The sequence below is a fragment of the Phocoena sinus genome, chromosome 2 (assembly GCF_008692025.1).
Source record: "Phocoena sinus isolate mPhoSin1 chromosome 2, mPhoSin1.pri, whole genome shotgun sequence".
Classification (NCBI taxonomy): domain Eukaryota; kingdom Metazoa; phylum Chordata; class Mammalia; order Artiodactyla; family Phocoenidae; genus Phocoena; species Phocoena sinus.
In genome coordinates, this window is record NC_045764.1 from 116,151,698 (window position 1) to 116,179,665 (window position 27,968).

The 27,968-nt window shown below is 33.2% G+C and overlaps 1 protein-coding gene across 7 annotated transcripts in view; it reads left to right on the forward strand.

Annotated features, from left to right (window-relative positions):
• MIPOL1 (mirror-image polydactyly 1) overlaps nucleotides 1-27,968 on the forward strand; it is a 323,322-nt gene that overhangs the window by 92,901 nt on the left and 202,453 nt on the right. For 6 of the 7 annotated variants that reach the window (XM_032623178.1, XM_032623177.1, XM_032623176.1 and 3 more), the window contains 3 exons: nucleotides 1,206-1,356; nucleotides 2,623-2,728; nucleotides 21,757-21,886. In XM_032623178.1, coding sequence (XP_032479069.1) covers nucleotides 1,206-1,356; nucleotides 2,623-2,728; nucleotides 21,757-21,886 — 387 coding nt within the window. The remainder of the gene's footprint in view (nucleotides 1-1,205; nucleotides 1,357-2,622; nucleotides 2,729-21,756; nucleotides 21,887-27,968) is intronic. The other variant, XM_032623183.1, reaches the window with a different exon arrangement.

The window sequence follows — 27,968 nt, forward strand, 5'->3', positions numbered from 1 at the left end:
GATATTATTCATCAGAGCTATAACCTGGCAGCTCCAAGACAAAATAAGCCCAAAGATATGATTTGATTTTGGTCAGTGCTGTTCTTCATTTAAATGAATTTGAATGCTTTTAGAAGGGTTGTCTACTCTCCCATTTACCTTCCTTATTATTTTACATTCTGTAGTTTCTACCCATTCACTTTATGTAGCTACCTATTTCATGAAGGGATTTGAATTTTGACACCTGTGACTTTTACCTATGGGAGAAAAGCACTTTGGTAATTAGTCACGTACTATGAAAAGACTGCTAAATTTAAAGATTCTCAATGACTAATATAACTTATAACTATATTGAAATATAAATATTATGTTTTCAGTCCAGACAAAAATGATATTTTATGGAATACTTTTTAACGGAGTTTTACATAGGACTAGCCTTTTCTATTTACTTAAAAATTATGAAATAGCTATATTAATGAATATTAATATATAATGAAGTGGATATATTAATATGTTCCACTTTCTTGGCAATCAGTTATATTCTTTTCAAAGTGTAGTTTGGAGTACATTTTTGGGGAGTAGGGATGAATGAAGAGGTGATAAACTTTATAACCACATGGGAAAAGTAAATAATAGAGATTAGGCTAAAGTCATCTCTTTTCCCTTCCCTTCCTTTATAGTACTTGCTAACAAGTTAATATTGTTCTCAAATAGCATACACATTGTAAAATAATTTTTTTTGCTTAAAGGTTACAGGAATAGGTTTTCATTTTTAAAGTTGCAAATTTAATAATGAAAATATGATATTCTGTCAATTATAATGAAAAAATATTTATTGTTCCTATTTTCAGAAAAGTAAGAAATGTATCTAGAGTCCTGACAAGAAGTACAAATTAAATTAATATTCACAAGCCCTTAAAAACTGTGTTCTTTAAGTATACTGAACCATGAATCTCTAGACATTACTAAATGCTTTTCACAGGTTTAGCTCTCCCTGTGAAATTGATATATTAGCACCTCTGTGATGTATTGTATATTAGCACCTCTATGAAATTGCAATGTTTAGTCTTTTTCATCCATAGTATTTTCTTAACAGTGCATAACAAGAAAAAATTTTAATTAAGTAACTTTACATACTTACTGTTAAAATTAAATGTTTCCCCCATTTGAAGTGTAAAATGTATAGATCCTATATAGTTGAAATTATATGTATATTGTTTTAATAGTTTTCTTTATTACAGCATTATGGAACATAGAAATAATGATTTGCATTACAAATGTATGATTCCTTGTCAAGTTACTTCAGACTTAAATAAAGAGGAGACAATAGCATTGCTTCTCAAAGAATTGGACATTCTCAAAGCAAGCAATAAAAAGGTACAATATAGGAAGTCTGATGATTGTACAGTATACTTTTAGCTGCTGACCTTCTAAGTTTGCTTTGTCACTCATCATAATTCAGTTTTATTGTGTACTTTAATCCTTTAACAGTAGCTTTATGCTGTTGCCATACCATGCCATTCACGGTATGATTGAGTTGAGACATGAGCTGTGAAAAGCAATTTCTTTGGTTTCCTGCCTTGGTGGCTTGCAATATCACTTCCTTTTTCATAGATCTGTGATACCTAAAAAATTCAAATTTTGCTTCATTGGTTTCATGTTACTTTCTTAACTTTTTTTTCTTTTTTTTAGTAGTATCTGTGCCCTGTATTTCATCTCAATAATATATGTAAACTTTAAAGTAGCAAGGCTTGGAAATATTGTCATTTACCTTGTGTTATCTTATACTGCTACATTTTGTCCAATCCAATTTGTCATGTCATGTTTTATCTTTTCTGACTCTTTTTCTGTTATATTCCTTTGAGCTTTAAATAATGTTCATTTTCTATGCCTGCCTTCTTTTTTTTTAACCTCTACATACTTTTCTGATTCTAATATTCTAGTTGTTTGACCTAATCAAACTGAAGCATGATGTTAAGAATGTTGATCATGTCTGACGGAAAACAGCATAAATGACGTAAACGGAGGGAGAAATTAAAAAGAAAACATTTGGAGGGATCCTGTATGAAAGTCTTAGATATTTTCTGTATTTTCATTTACCAGCTGTTTATTACATGCCAATTATGAGCCAGGTGCCAATGCCAATTTAAATGGAATATGATGGCATAGCATTCTCAAAGGGAGATTTGTATCAAATATTAAGATTATTATCTTAATTAATTTTGTTTCAAAATATTAGAATTACTAAGAGAAGCTATAATTTGTGCTACCCATTATTTTATTATGATAGTCCCTTCCAAGTCTTTTGCTTTAAGACAAAAGAATGGATCAGATTGCTTTTTGCTGCAGTAGTTATTTTTAATAATAATGTTATTCCTTCTTGAATTTCATTTGCCTATACACACACATAAAATTAAGTGTATATTAAAATGTTTTTATAATTTCTATGTCATTTCAGGTAATTATTATTTTATAAAATATCTTAAAACCTTAATTTTTTTTTCCCCTGGAGTTATGTATTCAGTAAGTTAATACAGTTATTCTATAAGGGTCTAGAGAAAAGCAAAAATTATCTTTGGGATTAATTATATTTGTGCAAGAAATTTATTAGTAAGAATGTATGTTTATTTCAATGTGTTTTAGCTTCAAGAAAAACTGACTAAAGAAGATAAAGAACAGAGAAAACTAAAGCTTAAACTGGAACTCCAAGAAAAAGCAACAGAAGCTCAAATTGCTGAAAAAACAGCAGGTATAGTAGATCAGTATTAACATATGGCATTCAAAATCATGCACAAGGTTATTATCTGATGTGGCTTGGTGAATAGTAGCAAACTCGCTTATTTGTCAAAGGAGGGAAAGCTCTTGTCTTCTTTCTTTCTTTTTTTTTTTGCCTGCTTAGAAAATAGGTGGCTTTAACATCCTGGTACTGGTATTAGTGAGAGCTTTACCTGTATTCATACTGATTTGGGCATTAAATTCATTGTTAACACCATGTCAATCCAATCACAAAAAGGTTGTTTGTTTTGTTGGAAGGGCCTGAACAAACAAGGGGAAATAATGATTACCAGTGCCTCTACCTTTCAACCAGCAGTTCACATACCACTTATTGTTTTAGCTTGTTGAGAGAAAATACTTCTCCTTTGTATGAAGATAGTCATATATTCATTGCCAGTGAAAACCTACATTTGATTCAAAAATCTGTTTTGTGCAGTTAATTAATTTTCATCTGATGACGTGGATGATGATGAAGATAATGTTTGCCCTGAAAAGATCTTTCCCTGAAGATAATGTTTTCTGGTAAAAGGTTGCCAGAGTTTAAGATTATAAATGAATGCCTGAAATGTTTTGGAGTCTGTCTTCATTCACAGGTCATGGCAAGGAGAAAATTTGTAAAATGTATCTGTGATGTGTTACAGATATGATCAGGTGATTCTCAGTTGTCTCTGATGGACTCTGTCTCTCTCTCTCTACAGTTTATATATTATCCCTGTGACTCTCTTCCTCACACTGTTTTAGTGTGTTAAGAAAAGAGATATTTCATAGAATAGTAGAAATTAGCATTCAGAGGCATTTTATAGATCCCTTATTTTAACATTTTTATATCAATTGGAATGCTTTTAAAAAGTAATTGTATTTTGTGATTAGTTTGAAGTTATAATCATACTTTATAAATCACTTAACCTGGGATTTTGCTGGTGCCACAATGGTTAAAAATCCATCTGCCAACGCAGAGGACACTGGTTCAAGCCCTGGTCCAGGAAGATCCCACATGCCTGGGAGCAACTAAGCCTGTGTGCCACAACTACTGAGCCTGTGCTCTAGAGCCCGCGAGCCACAACTACTGAGCCCGCGAGCCACAACTACTGAAGCCTGTGTGCCACAACCACTGAAGTCTGTGCTCCTCAACAAGAGAAGCCACTGCAATGAGAAGCCTACGCACACCAATGAAAAGTAGCCCCCACTCGCCTTAACCAGAGAAAGCCCACGTGCAGCAAGGAAGACCCAACGCGGCCATACATACATACATAAAAAATTTTAAAATATAATAAACCACTTAACCTGGTTGCATATGAAAGAATTCTGGTGTTTTAGGTCAGAGAAATGATTAACAGATACTGTCTGTCTTCAAAATATTACTGTGCAAAGTAGAACATCACCATGAAAATATAACTATATAACTAAGATGATCATAAATAAATACTCCAGCCAAATACCAGATGGTTGTTTTTCTATTATGTTAAACTACTATGAATTTTTTGTTTCTTTTTTAGTGGGGAAATACGAGAGTAATATATTTTAAGGAAAATTAACAGTATGTTAAAAATGAATAATTCAATTATAAATTTAGAACAATTTAGAAGTTTCTTGGCTTTTTATAATCAAATATGTATACTAATCGCTGAAATGGTATTACAAGAAGTACATTTGTTTTAAGGTGTTTGCATTATAATTTAACTTTGTATGTGTCTTAACAGATGTATTTTAATAAGATTTAGGCCATTGTGATTTATTGTAAATCATGAATTCATATACCTGTGTAGCTCATTTATCTCTTGGAGGGGAAAGAACATTAAGCATTAATATTTACTCTTTAAGCTTTTGTGTAATATAGCTAATCATATACTTTACATATTTATTTATTGGTATATATTTAAGGGTTCCCTATTATAAACAGTATGAATCATACATGCATAAAATGGAAAGAATTTGATTGCTTTATGATTCTTGTTAACATCAAGTTCTTCTCATTAATGACAAAATACTATTTCAATAAATGTTGAATGTTTGAAAGATGTTTAGGATATTTTTATAGCTTCCTAAATTGATGAAAATAGTAGTGCTATATAGTTTCTCTGGAGCTAAGCAATCCTAAAGAAACATGTCCAACCATTTAGTTACAAAAATAGCTCAAGGACTTCCCTGGTGGTGCAGTGGTTAAAAATCCACCTGCCAATTCAGGGGACACAGGTTTGAGCCCTAGTCTGGGAGGATTCCACATGCTGCAGAGCAACAAGGCCCATGCGCCACAACTACTGAGCCTGCACTCTAGAGCCCGTGAGCCACAACTACTGAGCCCATGTGCCACAGCTACTGAAGCCCGCATGCCTAGAGCCTGTGCTTCACAACAAGAGAAGCCACCACAATGAGAAGCCTGCGCACCACAACGAAGAGTAGCCCCCACTCGCCGCAGCTAGAGAAAGCCTGTGTGCAGCAACGAAGACTCAATGCAGCCAAAAATAAATAAATTTTAAAAAAAGAAAAAAGTGACTCAAAATTTAAATCCCCTAAGTTTTTTAAAGTATAAATTTTCAAAATGTATCTTTACTTTTTAATGTTTTAGTTCTATCTTATTAAAAAACTTGAAGATATTTTACTTTTAACTTTAGAGAGAATTATTATTATAATACGTCAAAAGAAAAAAGCTGGATTGTTTAAGAAATCCATTGGTTTTAAACTACAGGAAATTTATAAACTGACTCTTGGTAACTCTTGAACTTTTTCATATTTTCTCATTATACATGAATTTTTTTAAAGTTTATCTTAGAAAAGCTAATCTTGAAAAAGCTTATCTCCTACCTGATCAGTAGTAAGTGCGATCAAAAAGCTAAACACAATATCAAAAAAAAGTATGTTACTACCCTCATAGAAAGAGGAACATTATGGTACTATGAGTACATGTGATAAATGTTTTATTTAGTCATATGAAAGAACAAAGAATCCACACAAGCATGGATATTTGTTTCTATCACTGCTCATTTTTATATTCAAAATAAAAATGTATTTGCTAAAGTATATTACAAATGTGCATACACATACAAGTATTATAGTATACTTAAGCAGAATATAAAATGTTTTAAAAGTCAAAATATTCCAATTTAAAAGAAATACATGCTAAAACATCTGAACATTGGAAATTGCAAATAGGATACAAAAATGTATGTCTATAGGTTTTCCAAATAAAATGTTAATTAAAATATAAGGTATTCTAAAGAAATAACCATTTTCTTTGAGTATATTAAATGTAAAGATTTACATATATATATAAGAATATTCATATCAGTATAAGTTATGATAGCAATAGAATTAGAATCAATCGAATAATAAGGCAATGGTTAAATAAATTCAGGTATCTTTATGGTATGAGACATTGTTCAGTAATTTTAAAACATTTTTAAAGAATATTTAATGATATGAAAAAACTTTATGAATTAAAGTTAAGTCAAAGAAGTAGGGGGAAGCTGTATTTATAATTTTTGTTAAAAAACTGTATACACATGTATATAATATAAAATGAGGGTCAAACTTTAATAGTGTTAATGGGTGTATAAATGCTTCAATTAACAGGATTTTTTCTGCCTTTTCAGGTTTTCTGCAGTCATTTAGTATTAGAAAAAGTAATGTTACTTTTAAAAGGTGTGATTTTGTTTTAAGTTACTTGCTCACTAATCTTAAAATAATTCCTGTGATAGGTTCGACACATAAAGATTACATAAACCAACATCTTATGAAATCCATGTGATGGCTTTGATCAGATCTTGCCATTTTACCTGTGCCACTTTTCTTGTCCTTCAGATTTCTCCCTTTTTTACTTTTATGTCTTTATTATGTAACTTATGTATATGTTAATCCAACTTGTCTCCCCAGCTGATTGTATAATTTATAAGAATAAGAATCTGGTATAATCAAAACTGCATAAAACAAAATGTTCCCAGTACTTTGTGAGACAGGTTGAAACAATGGGAAGACTATAAGCCTTGGAATCAGATGGACTAAGGTTCAAGTCACAGTCTTGACACTTAATACTGACCATGTGCCTTTGGGCAAGTTACTTATTAGCCTCTCCAGGTTTACTTCCTCCCATGTAAGATGTAAATATTAACTAATTTACCAGATTATTTTAAGGATTAGAGACAAGGTATAGAGGCATCTAGGATGTAACTGGTACTCAGTGAATTATAGCTAATATTAATATTTGATTATTTTTATCTTTATGAAATTCTTAAATCTTTGAGATTTATGCTAATATATATATTTCAGAAGTCATGAAAAAATTTTTTTCTGTTTAGCTTTTAAGTTCATAGTTCACTGTTTAAAATTTTTAAAGGGAAATAAACAGAAAAGTAAAACAAAAAAGTTTGAAACGAAGGATTGGATGATGAGAAAAATTACCATTGAGATATATATATTTATTATCATTTATTACATTTTCCTTAAACATGAATCTGAAATAAAAGAAATGGGATGCACAGAATTTGGGTTTTAATCTAATATATACCTATGATAAACCTTCGTGTAGACTATTACGACAGCATTTCCTTTGTTTCCCTGTTAGTTTTACATAATGTGAATACTGTCATTATAATGTGATCTCATGAGAGTTGGAAACTCCATTGTGTCCTACGTCATGATAAAATCTCAAATGGTTGACCTTTTTACCTCTCCCTACTTTTTTGACATCACCATCATCATCATCACCACCATTGATACTGTTTTTATTAGGTGCTTAATTGGGACTATGCTAACTTCTTTAAAAATTAAAGAAGTATTTATTGAGGGTTTTTTATGTACCCCGGTTTTATGCATCAGCAAATAAAACCGATTTGGTATTTCAAACATGTCTTTTTGTTTGCAGTCACTTCTCATTCATAATACACATTGTAGTAGATAGTGGTTACATGCTTAGACTTTGGATTCAGACCTTTGTTCTAATCTTTCTACTGCTTATCATGTGTAAGTGACAGCTTCACTAAGATTTGGTTAAAACCTACCTTATGGTTTGGTGACGTTTAAGTGAGATAATGTTTGTGAAGTACTTAACCCATTAGAAAGCACTCAGTAAATGGTAATTATGATGATAAGGTGATGATGTCACCATCGTGTTTTCTCAAGACTTCTTGATCTAATAGGGGGCATATCAAAGTGTAACTAACATAAATAACTATCTCATAGCTACTTGTATATGGTTTTGTTTCACAAAGAATTGATATGTATTCCTTGTTAAAAATATATTTTATTTACTTCATCTTATCCACATGTTTTAGTTTTCCTTGACTTTCAGAATTAACCTTATTTAGAAAGTTTGAAAATATGGAAAAAAAATTTTACATCTCTACAAAAAAGAAAATAAAGGAATTTGATAAGTAGGTCGTATGTTTTAACTCATGAAATTATATATGTGGATAGTATGATTTGTAAATTATTGGCATGTATGACTTTCAGATACTAGGGCATGTTTTAGAGAAGCACAACTGAAACATTGTCTCTGTCCTTTAGGTAAATGTCTTTTCTCATCTAAATAAAATGATTAAACCATAAATACTTCAAAAATTATTTTATTTAAATTAAGTTTGACAGTGAGAGATAGTATTGTATGACCTGATCTGAATCCATTTAATTTAATCACTCTTAGGTGAGTGACATGGTTATAACTTTTAAAAATAATTTGTTTAATTAAGCCTTTCTTTTTTCTGAAACAGTCTCAGTGGGCATTGTCTAGTGTTAAATGTCTCTTAATTTTTATTAATCTATTGCATTTACAGTATACAGATGTGTAAATTTTTACACAAGAGTATTTATTTAAATAGTTTTTATGTTATCTTGTGATATTTAAAATATTTATATTTCTTTAAAAGCCTTATATTTCTATTTCTTAAATGCTCACTTTAGAGTCTCTGCTCTATATGTTAGTTATTTTTCTTTCTTGCATGTCATCCATTAAAGATTAGCTGTGGAAGCTTGGAGCATGGAGAGATTATGAATGACAGAACAACTCCTGTAGAATAATAATCAGATTTTGGTATTTAATGCTGTTTGACTTTTGCAGACACATTTCTTATTAACCTTTGGTACAAAGAGAAATCCACGTTCCTGATATCTCATGGAGAAGATGAATTTGAGATCCTCTTCCAATTAAACTGAAATAAGGCCAATATTGGGTTTTAGTCAGAAGAACTCCTTAGTTCTTTAAGTCTTATATTTATATAAATCAATCAATCTATCTATCTATTTATCTTAGTTACATTTTACATATAATTCAGTGGTTACATAATTTGCTTAGTTAGCATACTGTACTGATTCTGCAAGCGTTTAATCTGCTTTTTCTCTTTAAACATAGATTCTTCCCTGGGCACCCATATTTAGACTGACTTGTAAATAAAAAAAATATTGTTAAGCCCTTCTTATTACGGAGAATGTTCTTTTATTTTTGGTAGAGACGAGATGAGTTTAATGTTATTGTCCAAAGCATCACAACGTAGAATCCCTGAAACGTATAACTTAAGTTTTTCTATTCAGGTTAACATGTAAATGTTAAAAGCATAGGTATGTAATCTACTGTTAGAGCAAATATATTAAGACATCCCAACTAATTAACATGGAAAAATAAAAATTGTTATGTAATAGAAAATGTTTACATTGTTCTCTTGTAAAAAAAAAAAATCTGTTACCATATATCATATCTCAAATGATGCTGACCATATAATGATTAAGAAGAACAAGAGTCAGTTCTATATATCAGAAAAACAGCGTAATACTTGCTTTTAAGAAATAATGCACAATGGAATACCATTTTTCTGTATATAAATGGGCATTAATAAAATATGTTAGTCTTTAACACTTAAATGGCGTAACAGTATTAATATAACAGAGCATTACATGTATCTATCTATATATTTTTTTAATTTCGAAGGAAAAAGGATTTCATGAATATAACTAGTCACTTCAGATAAAAACAAAAAGTCCCATCTCTGTGAAATACAGCAGTTAGAAATATTGATAGGTAGAATGCTGATTATATTATTGTCTTTGGCTGTAGAATCCTATGAGTATGAAAATTATAATGAGTGCCAGGTCAAATAATGCTTACAGGTAGAGTATGGCCAATTTTGTAACATGAGATCACATTATAATGATAGTATTCACATTATGTAAAAACTAACAGGGAAGCAAAGGAAATGCTGTTGTAACGGTCTACATGGTTTATCGTAGGTATATATTAGATTAAAACCCAAATTCTGTGCATCCCATTTCTTTTATTTCAGATTCACGTTTAAGTAAAATGTAATAAATGCTAATAAATATATATATATATATATCTCAATGGTAATTTTTCTCATCATCCAATCCTTCGTTTCAAACATTTTTGTTTCACTTTTCTGTTTATTTCCCTTTTAAAATCTATTAACAGTGAACTATGAATTTAAATTAAAAGCTAAACAGAACAAAAATCTTTTCAAGGGCTTCCCTGGTGGCACAGTGGTTGAGAGTCCGCCTGCTGATGCAGGGGACACGGGTTCGTGCCCCAGTCCGGGAAGATCCCACATGCTGCGGAGCGGCTGGGCCTGTGAGCCATGGCCGCTGAGGCTGCACGTCCGGAGCCTGTGCTCCTCAATGGGAGAGGCCACAACAGTGAGAAGCCCACGTACCGCAAAAAAAAAAAAAATGTTTTCATGACTTCTGACATCAAAGATTTAAGAATTTCATAAAGATAAAAAATAATCAAATATTAATATTAGCTACAATTCACTGAGTACCAGTTATATCCTAGGTGCTTCTATACATTATCTCTAATCCTTAAAATAATATGGTATATTAGTTAATATTTACATCTTACATGGGAGGAAGTAAACCTGGAGAGACTTATAAATAACTTGCCCAAAGGCACATGGTCGGTACTAAGTGTCAAGACTGTGACTTGAACCTTAGTGCATATCTGATTCCAAGGCTTATAGTCTTCCCATTGCTTCAGTCTGTCTCACAAAGGAAAAGAGAGAAACCATTATAAATAACAATAACCAATTCTAAAGAGGAAATGATCTTGGAAAAAGTTTAGGTAGCAGTTATATTTCACTGAATTTTCATATTGGTATCTGTTAAAATTTAAAGTAGAAACTCTGTGCAGAAAATAAGTTAAATACCCCTTAATAGTATATTTCAAAAGTGCATAACATTATTGATACTGATTTTAACACTTCAGGGATAAGCTTATCTCTTTTATATTAAAATTTATAGCTCTAAATGAATTTGGTAAAGTAGCAGGATACAAAATTAATGCACAGAAAACTCTGGCATTCCTATACACTAATGATGAAAAGTCTGAAAGAGAAATTAAGGAAACACTCCCATTTACCACTGAAACAAAAAGAATAAAATACCTAGGAATAAACCTACCTAAGGAGACAAAAGACCTGTATGCAGAAAACTAAGACACTGATGAAAGGAATTAAAGATGATACAAACAGGTGGAGAGATACACCATGTTCTTGGATGGGAAGAATCAACATTGTGAAAATGACTACTACCCAAAGCAATCTGCAGATTCAGTGCAATCCCTATCAAACTACCAATGGCATTTTTCACAGAAGTAGAAGAAAAAATTTCACAATTTGTATGGAAACACAAAAGACCCCGAATAACTAAAGCAATCTTGAGAAAGAAAAATGGAGCTGGAGTAATCAGGCTCCCAGACTTCAGACTATACTACAAAGCTACAGTAATCAAGACCACATGGTACTGGCACAAAAACAGAAATATAGATCAATAGAACAGGATAGCCCAGAGATAAACCCACACACATATGGTCACCTTATCTTTGATAAAGGAGGCAAGAATATACAGTGGAGAAAAGACAGCCTCTTCAATAAGTGGTGCTGGGAAAACTGGACAGCTACATGTAAAAGAATGAAATTAGAACACTCCCTAACACCATACACAAAACTAAACCCAAAATGGATTAAAGACCTAAATATAAGGCCAGACACTATCAAACTCTTAAAGGAAAACATAGAACACTCTATGACATAAATCACAGCAAGATCTTTTTTGACCCACCTCCTAGAGTAATGCAGATAAAAACAAAAATAAACAAATGGGACCTAATGAAACTTAAAAGCTTTTGCACAGCAAAGGAAAACATAAGACGAAAAGAAAGACAACCCTCAGAATGGGAAAAAATATTTGCAAACGAAGCAACTGACAAAGGATTAATCTCCAAAATTTACAAGCAGCTCATGCAACTCAATATCAAAAAAACAAACAACCCAATCCAAAAATGGGCAGAAGACCTAAATAGACATTTCTCCAAAGAAGATATACAGATTGCCACCAAACACATGAAAGGATGCTCAACATCACTAATCATTAGAGAAATGCAAATCAAAACTACAATGAGGTATCACCTCACACCAGTCAGAATGACCATCATAAAAAAATCTACAAGCAGTAAATGCTGGAGAGGTTGTGGAGAAAAGGGAACCCATGGGAATGTAATGGAAATGTAAATTGATACAGCCACTATGGAGAACAGTATGGAGTTTCCTTAAAAAGCTAAAAATAGAGCTACCATACGACCCAGCAATCCCACTACTGGGCATATACCCTGAGAAAACCAGGATTCAAAGAGTCCTGTACTACAGTGTTTATTGCAGTACTATTTACAATAGCCAGGACATGGAAGCAACCTAAGTGTCCATCGACAGATGAATGAATAAAGAAGATGTGGCACATATATACAGTAGAATATTATTCAGCCATGAAAGGAAAGGAAATTGAGTTATTTGTAGTGAGGTGGATGGACCTAGAGTCTGTCATACGGAGTGAAGTCAGTCAGAAAGAGAAAAACAAATACCGTATGCGAATACATATATATGGAATCTTAAAAAAAAAAAAAAGGTTCTGAAGAACCTAGGGGCAGAACAGGAATAAAGATGCAGACGTAGAGAATGGACCTGAGGACACAGGGAGGGGGAAGGGTAAGCTGGGATGAAGTGAGAGAGTAGCATTGGCATATATACACTACCAAATGTAAAATAGATAGCTAGTGGGAAGCAGCCACATAGCACAGGGAGATCAGCTCGGTGCTTTGTGACCACCTAGAGGGGTGGGATAGGGAGGGTGGAAGGGAGACACAAGAAGGTGGGGGTATGGGGATATATGAGTACATAGAGCTGATTCACTTTGTTTTACAGCAGAAAGTAACACAACATTGTAAAACAATTATACTCCAATAAATGTAAAAAAAATTATAGCTCTAATATCAGATATATTAGAGGTATGAATGTAAAAAGCACATTTTTAGAAAGTGTTCTTATATAGTCTTTGAGTTATCTGTACTCAATACATGTATATAATGATTGCGAGTTTTGCTAAAAAGAGTTACTGTTTTATATTTTTGCTACTTAAAGTCACAATTTTGTATAATTTTCTAATCAAGCTTTAGCAGTTTCTATACTCTTGGTAAGTATAAATTTATAGCAGCTTTACAGAGGAAAATTTTAAAACATGTAAAGAGCTTAAAAAACTTTTTTAATGTAATAATCATACTTCTAGAAATTTTCCTTAGTAATTAACTGTGTATATACATAAAGATTTGTGTACAAAGATGTTCATTACAGTGTTGTTTATATAGTGAATAATTGGAAACAGTGTTTATCTGATTTTAGGAGCATCTTAGTTCAATCAAATATGTCATGTCCAAATGATTGAATTCTATTCTATTTTATAATTTTGAATACTGAAGAATATGAGAACATATCCTGTTTATTTTAATTATGCACAGAATGTTACAAAGCTATGCAACACATTTCTGTCGCCACATTTTTACGAGCTTGTATTTTTAATCAGAAAAGGTTATTTACAGAATAATCATGTAAAATGGTGAACATTCAAATCCAGTTTTAGAAATACAGTATTCTGGCTTGTAAAAGAAGTTCTGAAGAAATAAGTTGAATCCAGCAATGTAATGCCAAGAGTAGAACCATCACACTACTTGGAATAGGTTGGTTAATTCTCTACTGGTGTGTGGCATTTACCATCTGTGTTTAAATTTATAATAAACAATTTATGCCAAGAAAGAGAAATTATAAACTTTAAGGAAATTAAGACATAGCATAATGTTTGTGGTTCTGAAATATATATGAGGTGGTTTTGTAAAACACTAAATGTTATGTTTACAAGGAATTCATTTCACATCATGTAAAGCAATAATAGTAAATGCTCAATCTGAAATTCTTATATATATAATAAAGTCTTTTACCAAACTATTATCTATATTATATTTGTTGGTTAGAATTTTGGAAGCTGAATTGTAATCAGTGATTATTTTACATGTTTCAAATTCAAATCCTAATGATTTCTTCTTCCTTCTCCTTAATTCAACCTTTTCTGTTTACATAACTACCTTGAAGATGTTAAATGGATTCTTTTTCCTGGGAAATGTCTGTCCTCCAAATTATATTATTTAGAGAATCATGGTTCAGTGTTTAAACTAGAATGTTTTCCAATATACTGTCTCACTGCTACTGTATTTTAAAAGTAGTTTGAGAAGTGTAGAATATGGGCTTGTCAATAGACTTGGGTTCTACTAAGGAAATATGTACTCTGTCTTGATTCAATAAACTCATACTTAGTATGGTTCAGCTTCTTCATATTTACTTTTGCCTGTATTAGAAAACAATTAGCTTACTAAACAAATTTGAGTGTTTGTGGGTGGGGAGTGGGGGTGATCCTCTCTGAATCTTTCTCATTTGACTAAGAATTATAGGATATTTGATAACCGTGTTTAAAAATGGAGATATCCAAATATTATTGTAAACACCCAATGATTTGTTCTACCTACAATACAAGTATTTTACTGGGTTGGCTTACATAGTAGCTAATAATATTTGTTAATGTAATTTAACTGCTGTGAACCTTTACTGAACAAATATTGAAATTTATTCAAGTCAAAGAAAGAGAATCTCTAATGACTTTTGTTAAAGCTTCTATTTAATAGTTAAGGAGAAAAGTTTGTATGACATACGAGATGCAATTAACAGTAGATTTTACATTTAATAAAAAGAAAGAAGCATATGTATTTGCTTTATTCATTCCATCATAATTTGCATTAGAGCTGTGGGTGTTTAATGAGCAAATTCCAACTAAAATGCTATATTGATTTTCTAGTGAACTTTGTAATAGTCATCTACCTTGGAAAAGCTCAGTGTTTACAATTAAGCTTTCTTTACTGAAAATATTTGAGAGTTGCACATTGATTCTTTAGAAGTACTGAATTCTAGAAAAGGAATCGGGTTTTTCGTAATCAACAAATTTCACGTATAACCTAATAGGTGTTAAAAATTATCATTTTGTAATACCTTACTTTTGGAAAACTTTTCTTAGCATTTATAAAATATATAATCAGATTTTTGTGTGTGTTTTATGGCATTTTAAAATTTAACTTTAGAATACTCCTTTAAATACACACGTTGTTTATATATTTAGAGTTGATACAGCATTATAGAGGAAAAATTGTTTTCTCTTCATCACACAGGACCAGATATACCCTTGATGTAAAGCATTTGTCTTTAGGCATAGAGTTAACAAGACTTATTAAAGCCCTTGATATTAACAGCCTTACCTTTTCAATCAAGTGTTATTGTATATAAAGTAGAACACAGCTTACATTAAATGTCACTTTATAAAGATCTCATCACACTATACAGAAGTGATAGGAAGCCTGTCGGCATTTAAAGTTTAGTAAATAGTGTTTTAACCTTTCAATATGCCAGAATATTACAGGGCAATATAACATACATGTTAATCTGTACCTAGGTGACTGTTTAGCATCATTTTGTGCATCCTATCTGACCCACAAATTAGAAGTATTTTATAATGTAAAAATGTAAAAATATCTTAGAATATCATATTTTGTACAGACCTGTGTCATTATACTGTAGTGTTCTGAATGTGTTCTGAATAATATCTCCTTCAGTTCCCATTTGTAGTTTTTGCATGCCAATGAAAAAGGTAAAAATGAAAAAAGCAAGAAATGTTGAAATGGCTATAGATATAAATGGTCCAAATTAATCAAAATCACATTTTTAATGTGTGTGGAAATGAAGCCAAATCGTGAGTCTGTGGATTGAGGGTGATGATGGTATTGGTGGCATGGAACTAACGTTTGTTGAGAATCCACTTTATTTGACCAAGAGCTTTTATATATCATCTCATTTAATTTCCCCTAATAACCGTAACTGATGGTATTCTGTGCATTTTATACACCTGAACGGTGACTAACATAATTTAAGAAAAGTATAAAAAAAAAAAGTTGCCTAACTTTACTGTGACAACACCTTGGATCTGAATTAAAGCCCATATTCTTCATAATACATCATGTTGTTTTCTCTAAGCTGTTATGAATATCCTTCCTAGGAGATTGTATACAACTAGAAGGAGAAAATAAAACTCATTACTGTGTACTACATTATGGGCAGAAATTTCTTTCAAAACAGCATGATGAATTGATACATAGAAGCAGAATAATGTGGCACAGACAACCACATAGGAGTAATGATACTGCCTTAAAAAATATATGAAAATTGTACTGGAAACTACTGGATCTTCCAAAAGCTGTGTCCATAGCAAGAATTCCTTAACTTTATCTAAACTGTTGATTAAAAGCATTTGGTTTTATACGTGAGAAATCCAGTTGTTCTAGCACAATTTGTTATATAGTTTGTTTAACCATTCATCTGTTACTAAAAATATGGGGTGTTTCTGGGTTTTGGCTATTATAAATAAAGATGCTATGAATATTTGTATTGAAGTCTTTGTATTTAGACATATGCTTTAATTTCTATGCTTTAATTTCTCTTGGATAAATACAAGTGGAATAGCTGAATCTTGTGGGTGTATGTTTACTTTTTTAAGAAACTGACATAATGTGGTTATACTATCTTATGTTCCACCAGCAGTGTATGAAAGTTCCAGGTTGTTTTACATCCTTGCCAACATCTTTAATGAGCCTTTCGTATAAGTCATTGTAATAGGTTTGTATAGTTAACCCTTGAACAAAACCGATTTAAACTCTGCAAGTCCACTTATATGCACATTTTTTTTCAATAAATACATACTACTGTACTACATGATCAACGGTTCTGCATCTGTGGATACAGAGAACCAACTGTAAAGTTATACACGGATTTTTGACTGCAGGAGGTGGGGGGGGGGTCCACCTCTAACCCCAGTGTTGTTCAAGGGTCAGCTGTGTGTAGTGGCTATCTCATAGTTTTAATTTGCATTTCTGTAATGACTGAAGCTGTTGAGAACCTTTTTTTGTGCTTATTGCCATCAATATATCTACTTTGAAAAAAATGTTCAAGTTTTTTGCCCAATTTTTAATTGGGTTTTTTGTTTCCTTGTTGTTGAGCTTTGAGAGTTTTTAAAATTATGTTCTAGATACAAGTCTTTTTGTCAGATATATGCTTTTCTTTGTCAGATATATGCTTTTCAATTATTTTCTTCCAGTATGTGGCTTGTCTTTTCATTTTCTTAGCATCTTTTGAAGAGTGGAAATTTGTTATTGAATTAAATTGAAGTCCTACTTACCAATTTTTAAAAATTGGTTTATGCTTTGCTATTACTATAGTTAAGAAGCTTTGCCTACCTAAAGTCAAAGAGGTTTTCCTCCAGAACTTTTATAATTTTAGCTTTTGCATTTGGGACTGTGATTTATTTTGTGGAATGCAAGGTTGGTTTACCATTTAAAAATCTATCAATATTACCAAAATGACACACCAAGAAAAGAAAAACAATCTGATCATCTTAAGGCCACACTCTGCTTTTATGTTTCAGCTCTTATATTGTAAATAAGTATCCTTTTTGCAGCTTATTTAGTGCTACATTTATTGCATTTTTGTACCTTCTATTGGTGATTTCACTGTTTAAGACAGCTGCGTGCTGAAATGCAATCTAATGTTCCCGAAGCATGGAAGGCTGTGTGTGTGTTATGGATAAACTTTGTTCAGGCATGAGTTATTGTCCTGTTGGCCATGAGTTCAGTGCTAATAAATCAACAATATATATTAACTAAGGTGTTTTTAAAAAGAAACATACATGAAACAAGGTTATGTATTAGTTCACAAAATGTTGATCAGTTTTAGCTGATTAAATTTTCTTTATGGGTCCTAATTTTGCTGCTTGATTGCATGCCTCATAATTGGATACCAGACATGATGAACTTTACCATTTCGGGAGCTGGAATTTTTATAAAATATTTTTGAGCTTTGTTCTGAGATATAGTTATGTTTCTTGGAAACAGGTCACTACTTCTGGGTCATGCTTTAAAGATAGGTAGGTTATTACCAGAGCAGTGTTTAGTCTAGGGTTAATTAATCCCCACTACTGAAGCAAGAACCTTCTGTGTATTCTATGTAGTAGTTCATGAATCATGAGTTTTTCCAATCTGGGTAGTGGGAACACGTACTATTTTTGGTTTGGTGGAGCTCAGGGCACTGATGCCTCTAAAACTTTCAGGTGGCTCTTTCCCCTGCATGGGTAGTTTACTCACATGTGTGTGCTCAGTCCTCAGCTGATTTCTTGAGGAATACCCTCTGCATGTCTCCAAAGCTTTCTCTCTTTGCAGCTGTTTTTTCCTCTGATAGTCTGTCTTGTGAATTCTAGCTGCTTCGGTTTCCTTAGACTCCTCTCTTCAAATTGTGGAGTCTGCTGGCCGCCTCCTGGATTCTTCCTTTCCTGTGCCATGTCCAGAAAACTTTCAGTGTATTAAGCTGGGCCAGTCGTAGGGCTCAACTCTTTTGTTTTCCTCTGTCAGGTCACTCTCTTTATTTCCTTATCAACTTGAAAACTGTCATCCCATGCATGTTTTGTCCATTAAAAAAAATTGTTTTAAGTGGGAATACAAATTTGGATCCTGTTACCCTGTCTTGACCAGGAGGACAAGGCTGTGTTGCTTAAAATTTAATCCTAACATATACTCCCTAAGATTTTATCATATATGCTTTTTTCCTGTTATTCACTTAATGTTTTTCTTTAAAAATCTCATCTTTTTAACTAGATAAATATATATTTTAATGGAATTTTTTTTAGTTTTAACGTCTGTACCCCAAAAGTGCACAAATAACTGTACAGTTTTATGAATCTCAGAAAGTGAACACACTCGTATAACCAGCACCCAGATGTAAAAAAACCCAAATATTACCAATAGAATATCACCAGATATCACGAAAAGTTCCTCATCCTCCCTTCTAGTACTACCTCCAAAAGTTAGTAACCATTACCCTAAGTTTAATAGCCAGGCCATTCTTTTTTGTTTTTGAACTTTAAATACTGAAAAAATGGAAAATTACCCTTTTTTGGCATCTACCTCAACAATATGGGTAATTTAAAGAAATTTGAATTTTAATTGGACATTAAATTAAATGCCACTCAGAAATTATAGGTCTGATGTGCTAGTTATGGTTTTCTAATATACATTAAAGTGACATAACTATTAAACAATGTGTTTCACATCCTATATTTTGTGAAATACTGTCCTAAAGGGAATATGGTGGTAGATGATGCTGGAAGGTAGGCTAGAACTAGACTCCAGTTTTCCTTGAATGTTGGGCTAAGACTTTTTTTTTTTTTTTGCCTTGGAATCTATGTGGTAGCAGTAAGGAGAAGAGTAGCCTGTTTACCCCAGAGTTTCATGGAGATTACCTTTTGATAGGTTGAGGGATGCCTTAGTGAAGTCACCTGTCCTATTTTTCTCTCCTCTGAAATTTGGTACATACTTAACTTTTTGTTATGAATTGATCTATTTTCTTTCTCTTGTGCTGCCCTTGTCTTAATTCAGGGTTTCATTGTTTCTTATGTGGACTTTTATAATAATCTAATATTGGGTTAAGGGGCATGTACAATCCAACCTGCAACTTTTGGAAGTTGATGCAGGTGATCCCTGCATCTTCCACACACTGAATGCTAATCTCTGGGAGTTTCCTTCTGAAACACATATCTGTTCAAATTGTTCCTATTCTAGAAGTTGGTGTGTATTTCTAGGTAGCTTAAAGTTTCAGGGAAAGGGTTATTCTTGTGGATTATTGATGTGAATTCTTGCTTGAACCACTCCTATAGTCTCCCTTCTGGAATTTGCTTCCATGTTTGCCCCACCTATGAACTACTTCTCACCTGGAAGCCAGAATTCCTTTTTAAACGTAAATGTGATGCTGCCATTTCCTTGCTCAGAAACCACCATTGACTACCATCATATTTAGATGAGATCTTAATTCCTTGCTGTGATTTACAGTGTGATCTCCCAAAACTCTCACCCTCTCTGTGCTCCAGCCGTATTGCTGTTATATCGCTAATACTTCTAGGGCCTTTGTCCTGGTTTTTCTTCAGCTTAGTCTACTTTCAAATGTGAATATGGTTACTTTTCCTTTATTTGAATGTGCTGAAATGTCACTTATTTAAAAAGGTCTTTTCTGACCACCCTTTCTAAAATAAGTCTGCCCTATTCCCTATCTACCAAATCACTCTTTTCTCTGATACAGCTGTATTTTCCTTCAAAGCAATCTATCTACATACCTACCTACCTACCTACCTAATTTTTGGCCTGTTTTTCTCTCTACTGTTTCCCTTTAGTAGAACGTATTCTCTAGGATGACAAGGACTTCTTAGCCTGCTATATTCATATTCCTTAAAACTGGATTGATGACTGCCACAGGAGCTTGATAAATATTTGATGAATTAATTAATTTATTCATCTTCCCTCAGACTTAGCTTCTTAGAAGTAGTTTTGACTTTTGCTTTGCCATTGCATGTTCCATTTTATACTGTATTATGGAAAAGATACAGTTGCTTTTTTCTCAGGGTTTTTTTTCTTTTCCACTACTTATAATTTAAGTAATATAAAAGTAACTATCTTGATTAACAGTATATTAATCTATGACAAATCTTAGCAGAAACCCAGTGTTTTATGACCTAAGAGAACATTTCAAATGTCTTTCCTAAGTTTATTTTGTGGTTTGACAGTATAAATAAATTTGGTTCAGTGATCCAAGTATTTGAGCCCCTTTCTGTCTAAAATTGCAGTGATATTTTAAACGTTATATAAGATTTCAAGTACAAATTAAGTTTGAGAAGTGACAATTTCAGGTGGCATAAAAGCTCCCTATATAGTGCTACAGAAATTTACATGATATCATTTGTATTATAATCGATATAAATGGTGCCCCCGGAGACGTTCAGTGCTAAACCAACACAACTCTGCCCCCATTGACTCTCCTCTTTCCTCTCCTTCCATCATCTTACTGAGGTAACTACTGTCCTGAATTTGGTGTTTATCATTTCCATGTTTATTTTAATATTTTTTACTAATTGTGTCTATCCACGAATAATAGATTTGCTTTATTTTGCAACTTGCTATTTTTGTCAAATTTTCATTTTTGAGATTTGTCCATTTGTCCATAGTTAATTCATTTAAATGCTGCATAGTATTCCATTTTTAATGTATAGTAATTTCTTTATTCCTGCTCCAGTTATTGGACAATTGGGTTATTTGTAAGTTTTTGCTATTATATAATGCTGAAATAAACATTTTTATACATTGTTCCTAAGCATTTTTATACATGTTTCCTTGTGCACATGTGCAAGAATTTCTCTAGGCTTCATACCAAAGAGGAGATTTGCCAGGTTACGGACTAGGCACAACTTCAGCATTGCCAAATTGCTCATCAGAGGTTGTCGAAACATATATACCTATCTGCAGTATATTTGAATGTTTCCTTTATTTCACGTGCTCAGTATTTTTTACTATTTGACCTTATAATTTTTGCTTTTATGGGTATGAAATAGTATCTCAATTTTGCAGTAGCTTAAAAAGATAATGTTTTCTCAAGTAAACAAAGTAATTGATGCTAACTCAGCTGAATAAAATTTTTTTTTGCTTTTTATTTTTGCTAAAAGTATGCATTTTTCTTTTATTTTCACTAATTAATTATGAATTATATATTTTGGTAGCTCTGGTTGAAGAGGTGTATTTTGCACAGAGAGAACGTGATGAAGCTATTATGTCTCGACTGCAGTTAGCCAATGAGGAGAGAGATGAAGCAATTGCACGATCCAAGCATATGGAAATGTCTCTAAAACTGTATGTACACATTTAAAACTACATATGATGTTAGGAGCATTTATAAAGTACATGAATTATGTGGTGGTTACATGTTTAAAAGTGTTACTGATGCTTATATGTTACAGTGGTAAATTCCATATCCCCACAGTCTTTTTCTAAAACTTTTGGCATGCTAGTAGTTTTCAGTCACTAAAAAAGAAAGAAAGAAAGAAGAAAAAAGAAAGAAATGCACAACACTCTTAGTACAGTTACTTTCTCTATTTCTTCATAGTTCTGTTGTTGATATCCTTACTCTACCTTCCTTTGTGACTCCTCTTTTCTTCCCTCTCCTTATTATCACCTCCTTGATTTATTTCAGCTCTGAGTTCTTTTACTGCTCTCTGCTTACTGTGCTCATTCCTATTCTCCACTACTTTTTAAGTCTTTTAGCTGTGGGTTCTAAACTGAAACCTGACACCTGAAATAGGGTAGAGCCTGAGAATCTACATTTTTAGCAAGCGAACCAGGTGATTCTGGTATAGGTAAATAACATACTGCACTTAGAGAAACAATGCTCTGGAAAGAATTACTTCTCCAGTTTTAATGTACACTCCAATCACTTGGGGAATATTGTTAAAACGCAGATTCTTGTTAGATAACGTCTGAGTGGAGCCTGAGATTCTGCCTTTTTTCAAGCTCCCAGGTCATGCAAATGATGCTAATCTAAGGTGTCCACGTAGGGTAGAAAGGCCCAAGAGCATCTAGAAACGTTACCTGCAAGATAGAATGTAGTAATCTAATATTTTTATGTTGATCCCTCAATATATTTATCAAATGTTTGCTGTGCCCCATATTGTGCTAGCCTCTGAGGGATCACAATAAAATACTAATTAAAACGTGGTGGGGGGCTTCCCTGGTGGCGCAGTGGTTGAGAATCTGCCTGCTAATGCAGGGGTCATGGGTTCGAGCCCTGGTCTGGGAAGATCCCACGTGCCATGGAGCAACTGGGCCTGTGAGCCACAACTACTGAGCCTGCATGTCTGGAGCCTGTGCTCCGCAACAAGAGAGGCCGTGACAGTGAGAGGCCCATGCACCGCGATGAAGAGTGGCCCCCACTTGCCACAACTAGAGAAAGCCCTCTCACAGAAACGAAGACCCAACACAGCCAAAAATAAATAAATAAATTTATTTTTTTTAAAAACGTGGTGGGAAACTCCCTGGCGGTCCAGTGGACTCCACGCTTCCTATGCAGGGGGCATGGGTTTGATCCCTGGTTGGAGAACTAAGATCCCACAAGCCGCAGGGCATGGCCAAAAAACAAAAAAAAAAGACAAAAAAACCCCATGGTGGTTCATTAGACAGAATCATTAAATAATACTGTAGCATTCATGTTGTGACTAGGTAATGTGATTTGGTTTTTGTTTATATTAATGGTTTCATTTTTTTTGAAGGCTCATTCAAAAAGTAGATGGAGAGACTCATTGTAAAACATTAACTTGTTGACAACTAAAAATAAATTTAAAAATTTAGCTAAATTCCACACTGCCTACTCCCAAATAACTATCTTTATCAATAGGGAAACATTATTCCAAACATTTCTCTTTGTTTATATAAACACTACTGTCTGGAAGGATAGATGGTTGGTGGTTGAATAGATGTATACATAGAATTAATTTGATAAAAATTAATTCATTTTCTACATTCTGTTTTATTTGAGAGGCATTATATTGTAGAGGTGAAGAGCACAGATTCCAGACACAGGTACCTGTCTTTGAATCTTCACTCTTTTGCTTCCTAGCTGTACAGTCATGGACAGATTCAGAGTTTCTGGGACTCTGTTTTTTCTCTACAAAACAGGGAAATAGTGGCTGTTTTATATTGGTTGTTATGAGGACTAAATGATTTAATAAGTATTGAAAAATACTTGACTTGTAGCAAATGCTGTATAAATGTTACTTGAATTGAAGAGTAGTAATCAATTGAAGTGAAACTGAAGAAATTTTTGAACTTCAGGCAGTGTATTCTCTCAATAAGATATATTAATTCCCAAAAGAACTATCATCTAAATTTAAGAGATGGAAAAACATTAAGGTGTTGGAATCTCATCAGTATTTTTTTGTGCAGTGTTTTAGTTAAGCAATATTATTTGACTCTCAGCTATGAAATAAATAACAGTTTTAAACTCCTTTTTTTTCTTTTTCTTTATGAATTATACTTTTAAAAAATTTGTAAAAGCTGTATTGGATTCTATAGCCAAAGTGCCCCCCTTGTTTAACCTTTATTATATATTTAAAAGGGTTGAGTAATCTTACTCGAACTTTTATCATACCTGGCATTTTTACACCTGAGTTCTTTATTGTGGGAAGTTCCTGGGTAACCAAATTTCGTTTTCAAATAGTTTTTTTGTTTGTTTTTTTTTTTGTGGTACGCGGGCCTCTCACTGCTGTGGCCTCTCCCGTTGCGGAGCACAGGCTCCGGACGCGCAGGCTCAGCGGCCATGGCTCACGGGCCCAGCTGCTCCGCGGCATGTGGGATATTCCCGGACTGGGGCACGAACCCGTGTCCCCTGCGTTGACAGGCGGACTCTCAACCACTGCGCCACCAGGGAAGCCCTCAAATAGTTTTTTAAGGAAAGGTTTATAAATACTTTATTCTCTACTTTAACATACTCTAGACTGGCTGTTTGTTATCCTTATATTCAAATTGGTTATGAATAAAATTCTTGGCTCAAGTATTTTTTCATTCTAAACACTGTAAAAATGTTACTGACTTTTCTGACATTGAGTTTGCCTGAAAAGAAGTCTGAGGTCAATCATATTGCTTTTTTCCTCACTTATAGGTGGTTTAATTTTTTCTGCCTGGGTACTTGAATGATTCTTTATTCTTGAAATAGAACAACTTAATCAGTATGTTCGGGTTGATCTGTAATATTTTTAGAACCACAGCATGCCTTTCTAAAGACTATATGATTCTTCCTTTATGTCAGGGAAATTTTACATTTGTTTTTAGGTTTTCTATTTTAGAGACTTCAGTTATTTTTATAGGGAACTTTTATCCTTATCTATTATCTCTTCAATAATTATTTTAATTCCTGTCTTTTTCTCTGCATTCACTGTGATACTCTTAAGCCTTTCCTTTAGTTAGTAATTCCAATTGTTACTGTCCCATTCCCTGTTCTTTCTGGTTCATTTATTAAATATTTTGTTTATTTATTCTCAATGTTCCCTTAAGTTTTCTTTCTTTTTTTAATTATGTAAGTTTCAGGTCTATCCTTAAGTTTTCAATTTTCCTGTTCATCTACTCTTTTGTTTTGGCATCTTCTCTTTGAACTTCTTTTATTGAATTCATATTCGTTTTATGTTTTTCTAGAATGCCAACCACGATAGGACAATTTTCTTCTTTCTCTTGCTTTATGTTATCTTTTATATTATGATCTTTATCTCATTTGCATGATATTTTGTCATGTGTTTGTGGTGAATTCATAGTTGGCATCTCATTTCTCTTCATCTTGCTCATGCTTAACTTGTCAAGAACTTTTCTTTGTTCTGATACAGTGCAAGTGAATTTTCCTTGATAAACATTTCATATTATTTGAAACCTATTTGCCTTTTCTGATTCTTGGCTAGGTATTGCTTCTGGGTCACTTTTCTTCATTGCTGTAAGGCAGTGGGGTAAGAGTGGTAGTTGGGAAGACCTCCTTGGGGCTAGATACTGATTTTGTTTGAAGTTCTGTCCTCTGCTTGTAGGACTTTGTTTGGTGTATTGCACTGTTCTGGCGGCTCACTCTGTCTCGTCTTGTGGATATCCTGATTCCATGGAGTATTTCTTTTGGGCTTTTATTTTTTCCACCACTGTAGTAAAAAAAAAAAAAATGGCCAGCCCTGATGATTCTTGCTTCCTCTGTAAAGATTCTTCAGTAATGCAGGAACATTTTCTTTACTTTTCTCTGGTCTGTCTACTCAACTCCTTGGTCTCTCAGGTTATTTCCAAGCTGTGTGGTATTAGTGAAAAATTTCCAGGATTTGGTGAGGTCACTGTCTTTTCTCAATACCTATTTTCATGTGTAAAAAGAGAAGTTAGTTGAACCTGTTCAAAATCATTTTTCCACTCTCCACCTTATCCCTACTTTTAAAAATTACTACATGATGTCCTGCTTCCTTTGCTGTTTGATTAACTTTTATCATCCATTCAAGTGGTATGTGATGGGATACATAGATTTCTGTGTTCAGATTTCACTCCACCATCTTGGCCTTTTTTTTTCAATAAACTTTTTATTTTAGAATACTTTCAGATTTACAGAAAAGTTGTGAAGATAGTACAGAGTTCCTATAACCCTCACCCAGTTTCCCTTATTGCTAACATCTTACATTACTATAGTACATATGTCACAAGGGAGAAATCAACATTGTTATACAACTATTTACTAAAGGCCACGCTTTATTCAGATTTCACTACTTCTCCCTGATGTCCTTTTTATTTTCCAAGGTCCTATCCAGTATTCCATAGACATTTAGTTACTGTGTCTCCGTTGCCTACTCTGCTGTGTGACATTTTCTCAGACTTTCCTTGTTTTTGATGACAGTTCTGGAATATTGGTCAGGTATTTTATAGAATATTTCTCAATTTCCGTTTTTCTGAAGTTTTTCTCATGATTAGACTGAGGTATTGGTTTTATGGGACAGAGAGTACAGGGGTGAAATGCCATTTTCATCACATCATTTCAAGGTTATCGTCTATCAATATGACTTACAGCCAGTGATGTTAATCTTGGTCACCTGGCCAAGGTAGTACTTGCCATGTTTCTCTTCTGTAAAGTTACCCACATTCCTCTTTCACACTCTGCTGTTTGAAGTAAATCACTAAAGTGCAGCCCGTACTCAATGATGGGCTGCGGAGTGCGGGCTAGGAGGTTGAGTTCTAGCTTCCTCAGCAGAGAATATCTACATAAATTATTTGTAATTCTTCAGTACAGGACATTTGTATCCCTAATTTTTTTATTTAGTTATATCTGTATGGACTCATTGATATTCATTTAATACTTCGAATTATAATCTAATACTATGTTATTTTGTTGATTGGAGTATTCCAGCTTTTTTTTTAAACGTCTTTATTGGAGTATAATTGCTTTACAATGATGTGTTAGTTTCTCCTTTATAACAAAGTGAATCAGCTGTATATATACATGTATCCCCATATCTCCTCCCTCTTGCGTCTCTCTCCTACCCTCCCTATCCCACCCCTCTAGATGGTCACAAAGCACCGAGCTGATCTCCCTGTGCTATGTAGCTGCTTCCCATTAGCTATCTATTTTACATTTGGTAGTGTATATATGTCCACGCCACTCTCTCATTTCGTCCCAGCTTACTCTTCCCCCTCCCCATGTCCTCAAGTACATTCTCTACATCTGCATCTTTATTCCTGCTCTGCCCCTAGGTTCTTCAGAACCCTTTTTTTTTTTTTAAAGATTCCATATATGTGTTAGCATACGGTATTTGTTTTTCTCTTTCTGATTTACTTCATTCTGTATGACAGTCTCTAGATCAATCCAATCACCACAAATAACTCAATTTCATTTCTTTTTATGGCTGAGTAATATTCCATTGTATATATGTGCCACATCTTCTTTATCCATTCATCTGTTGATGGACACTTAGGTTGCTTCCATGTCCTGGCTATTGTAAATAGAGCTGCAGTGAACATTGTGGTACATGAGTCTTTTTGAGTTATGGTTTTCTCAGGGTATATGCCCAGTAGTGGGATTGCTGAGTCGTATGGTAGTTCTATTTTTAGTTTTTTAAGGACCCTCCATACTATTCTCCATAGTGGCTGTATCAATTTACATTCCCATTACATTCCCAAGGGTTCCCTTTTCTCCACATCCTCTCCAGCATTTATTGTTTGTAGATTTTTTGATGATGGCCATTCTGACCAGTGTGAGGTGATAACCTCATTGTAGTTTTGATTTGCATTTCTCTAATGATTAGTGATGTTGAGCATCCTTTCATGTGTTTGTTGGCAATCTGTATATCTACTTTGGAGAAATGTCTGTTTAGGTCTTTTGCCCATTTTTGGATTGCGTTGTTTGTTTTTTTGATATTGAGTTGCATGAGCTGCTTGTAAA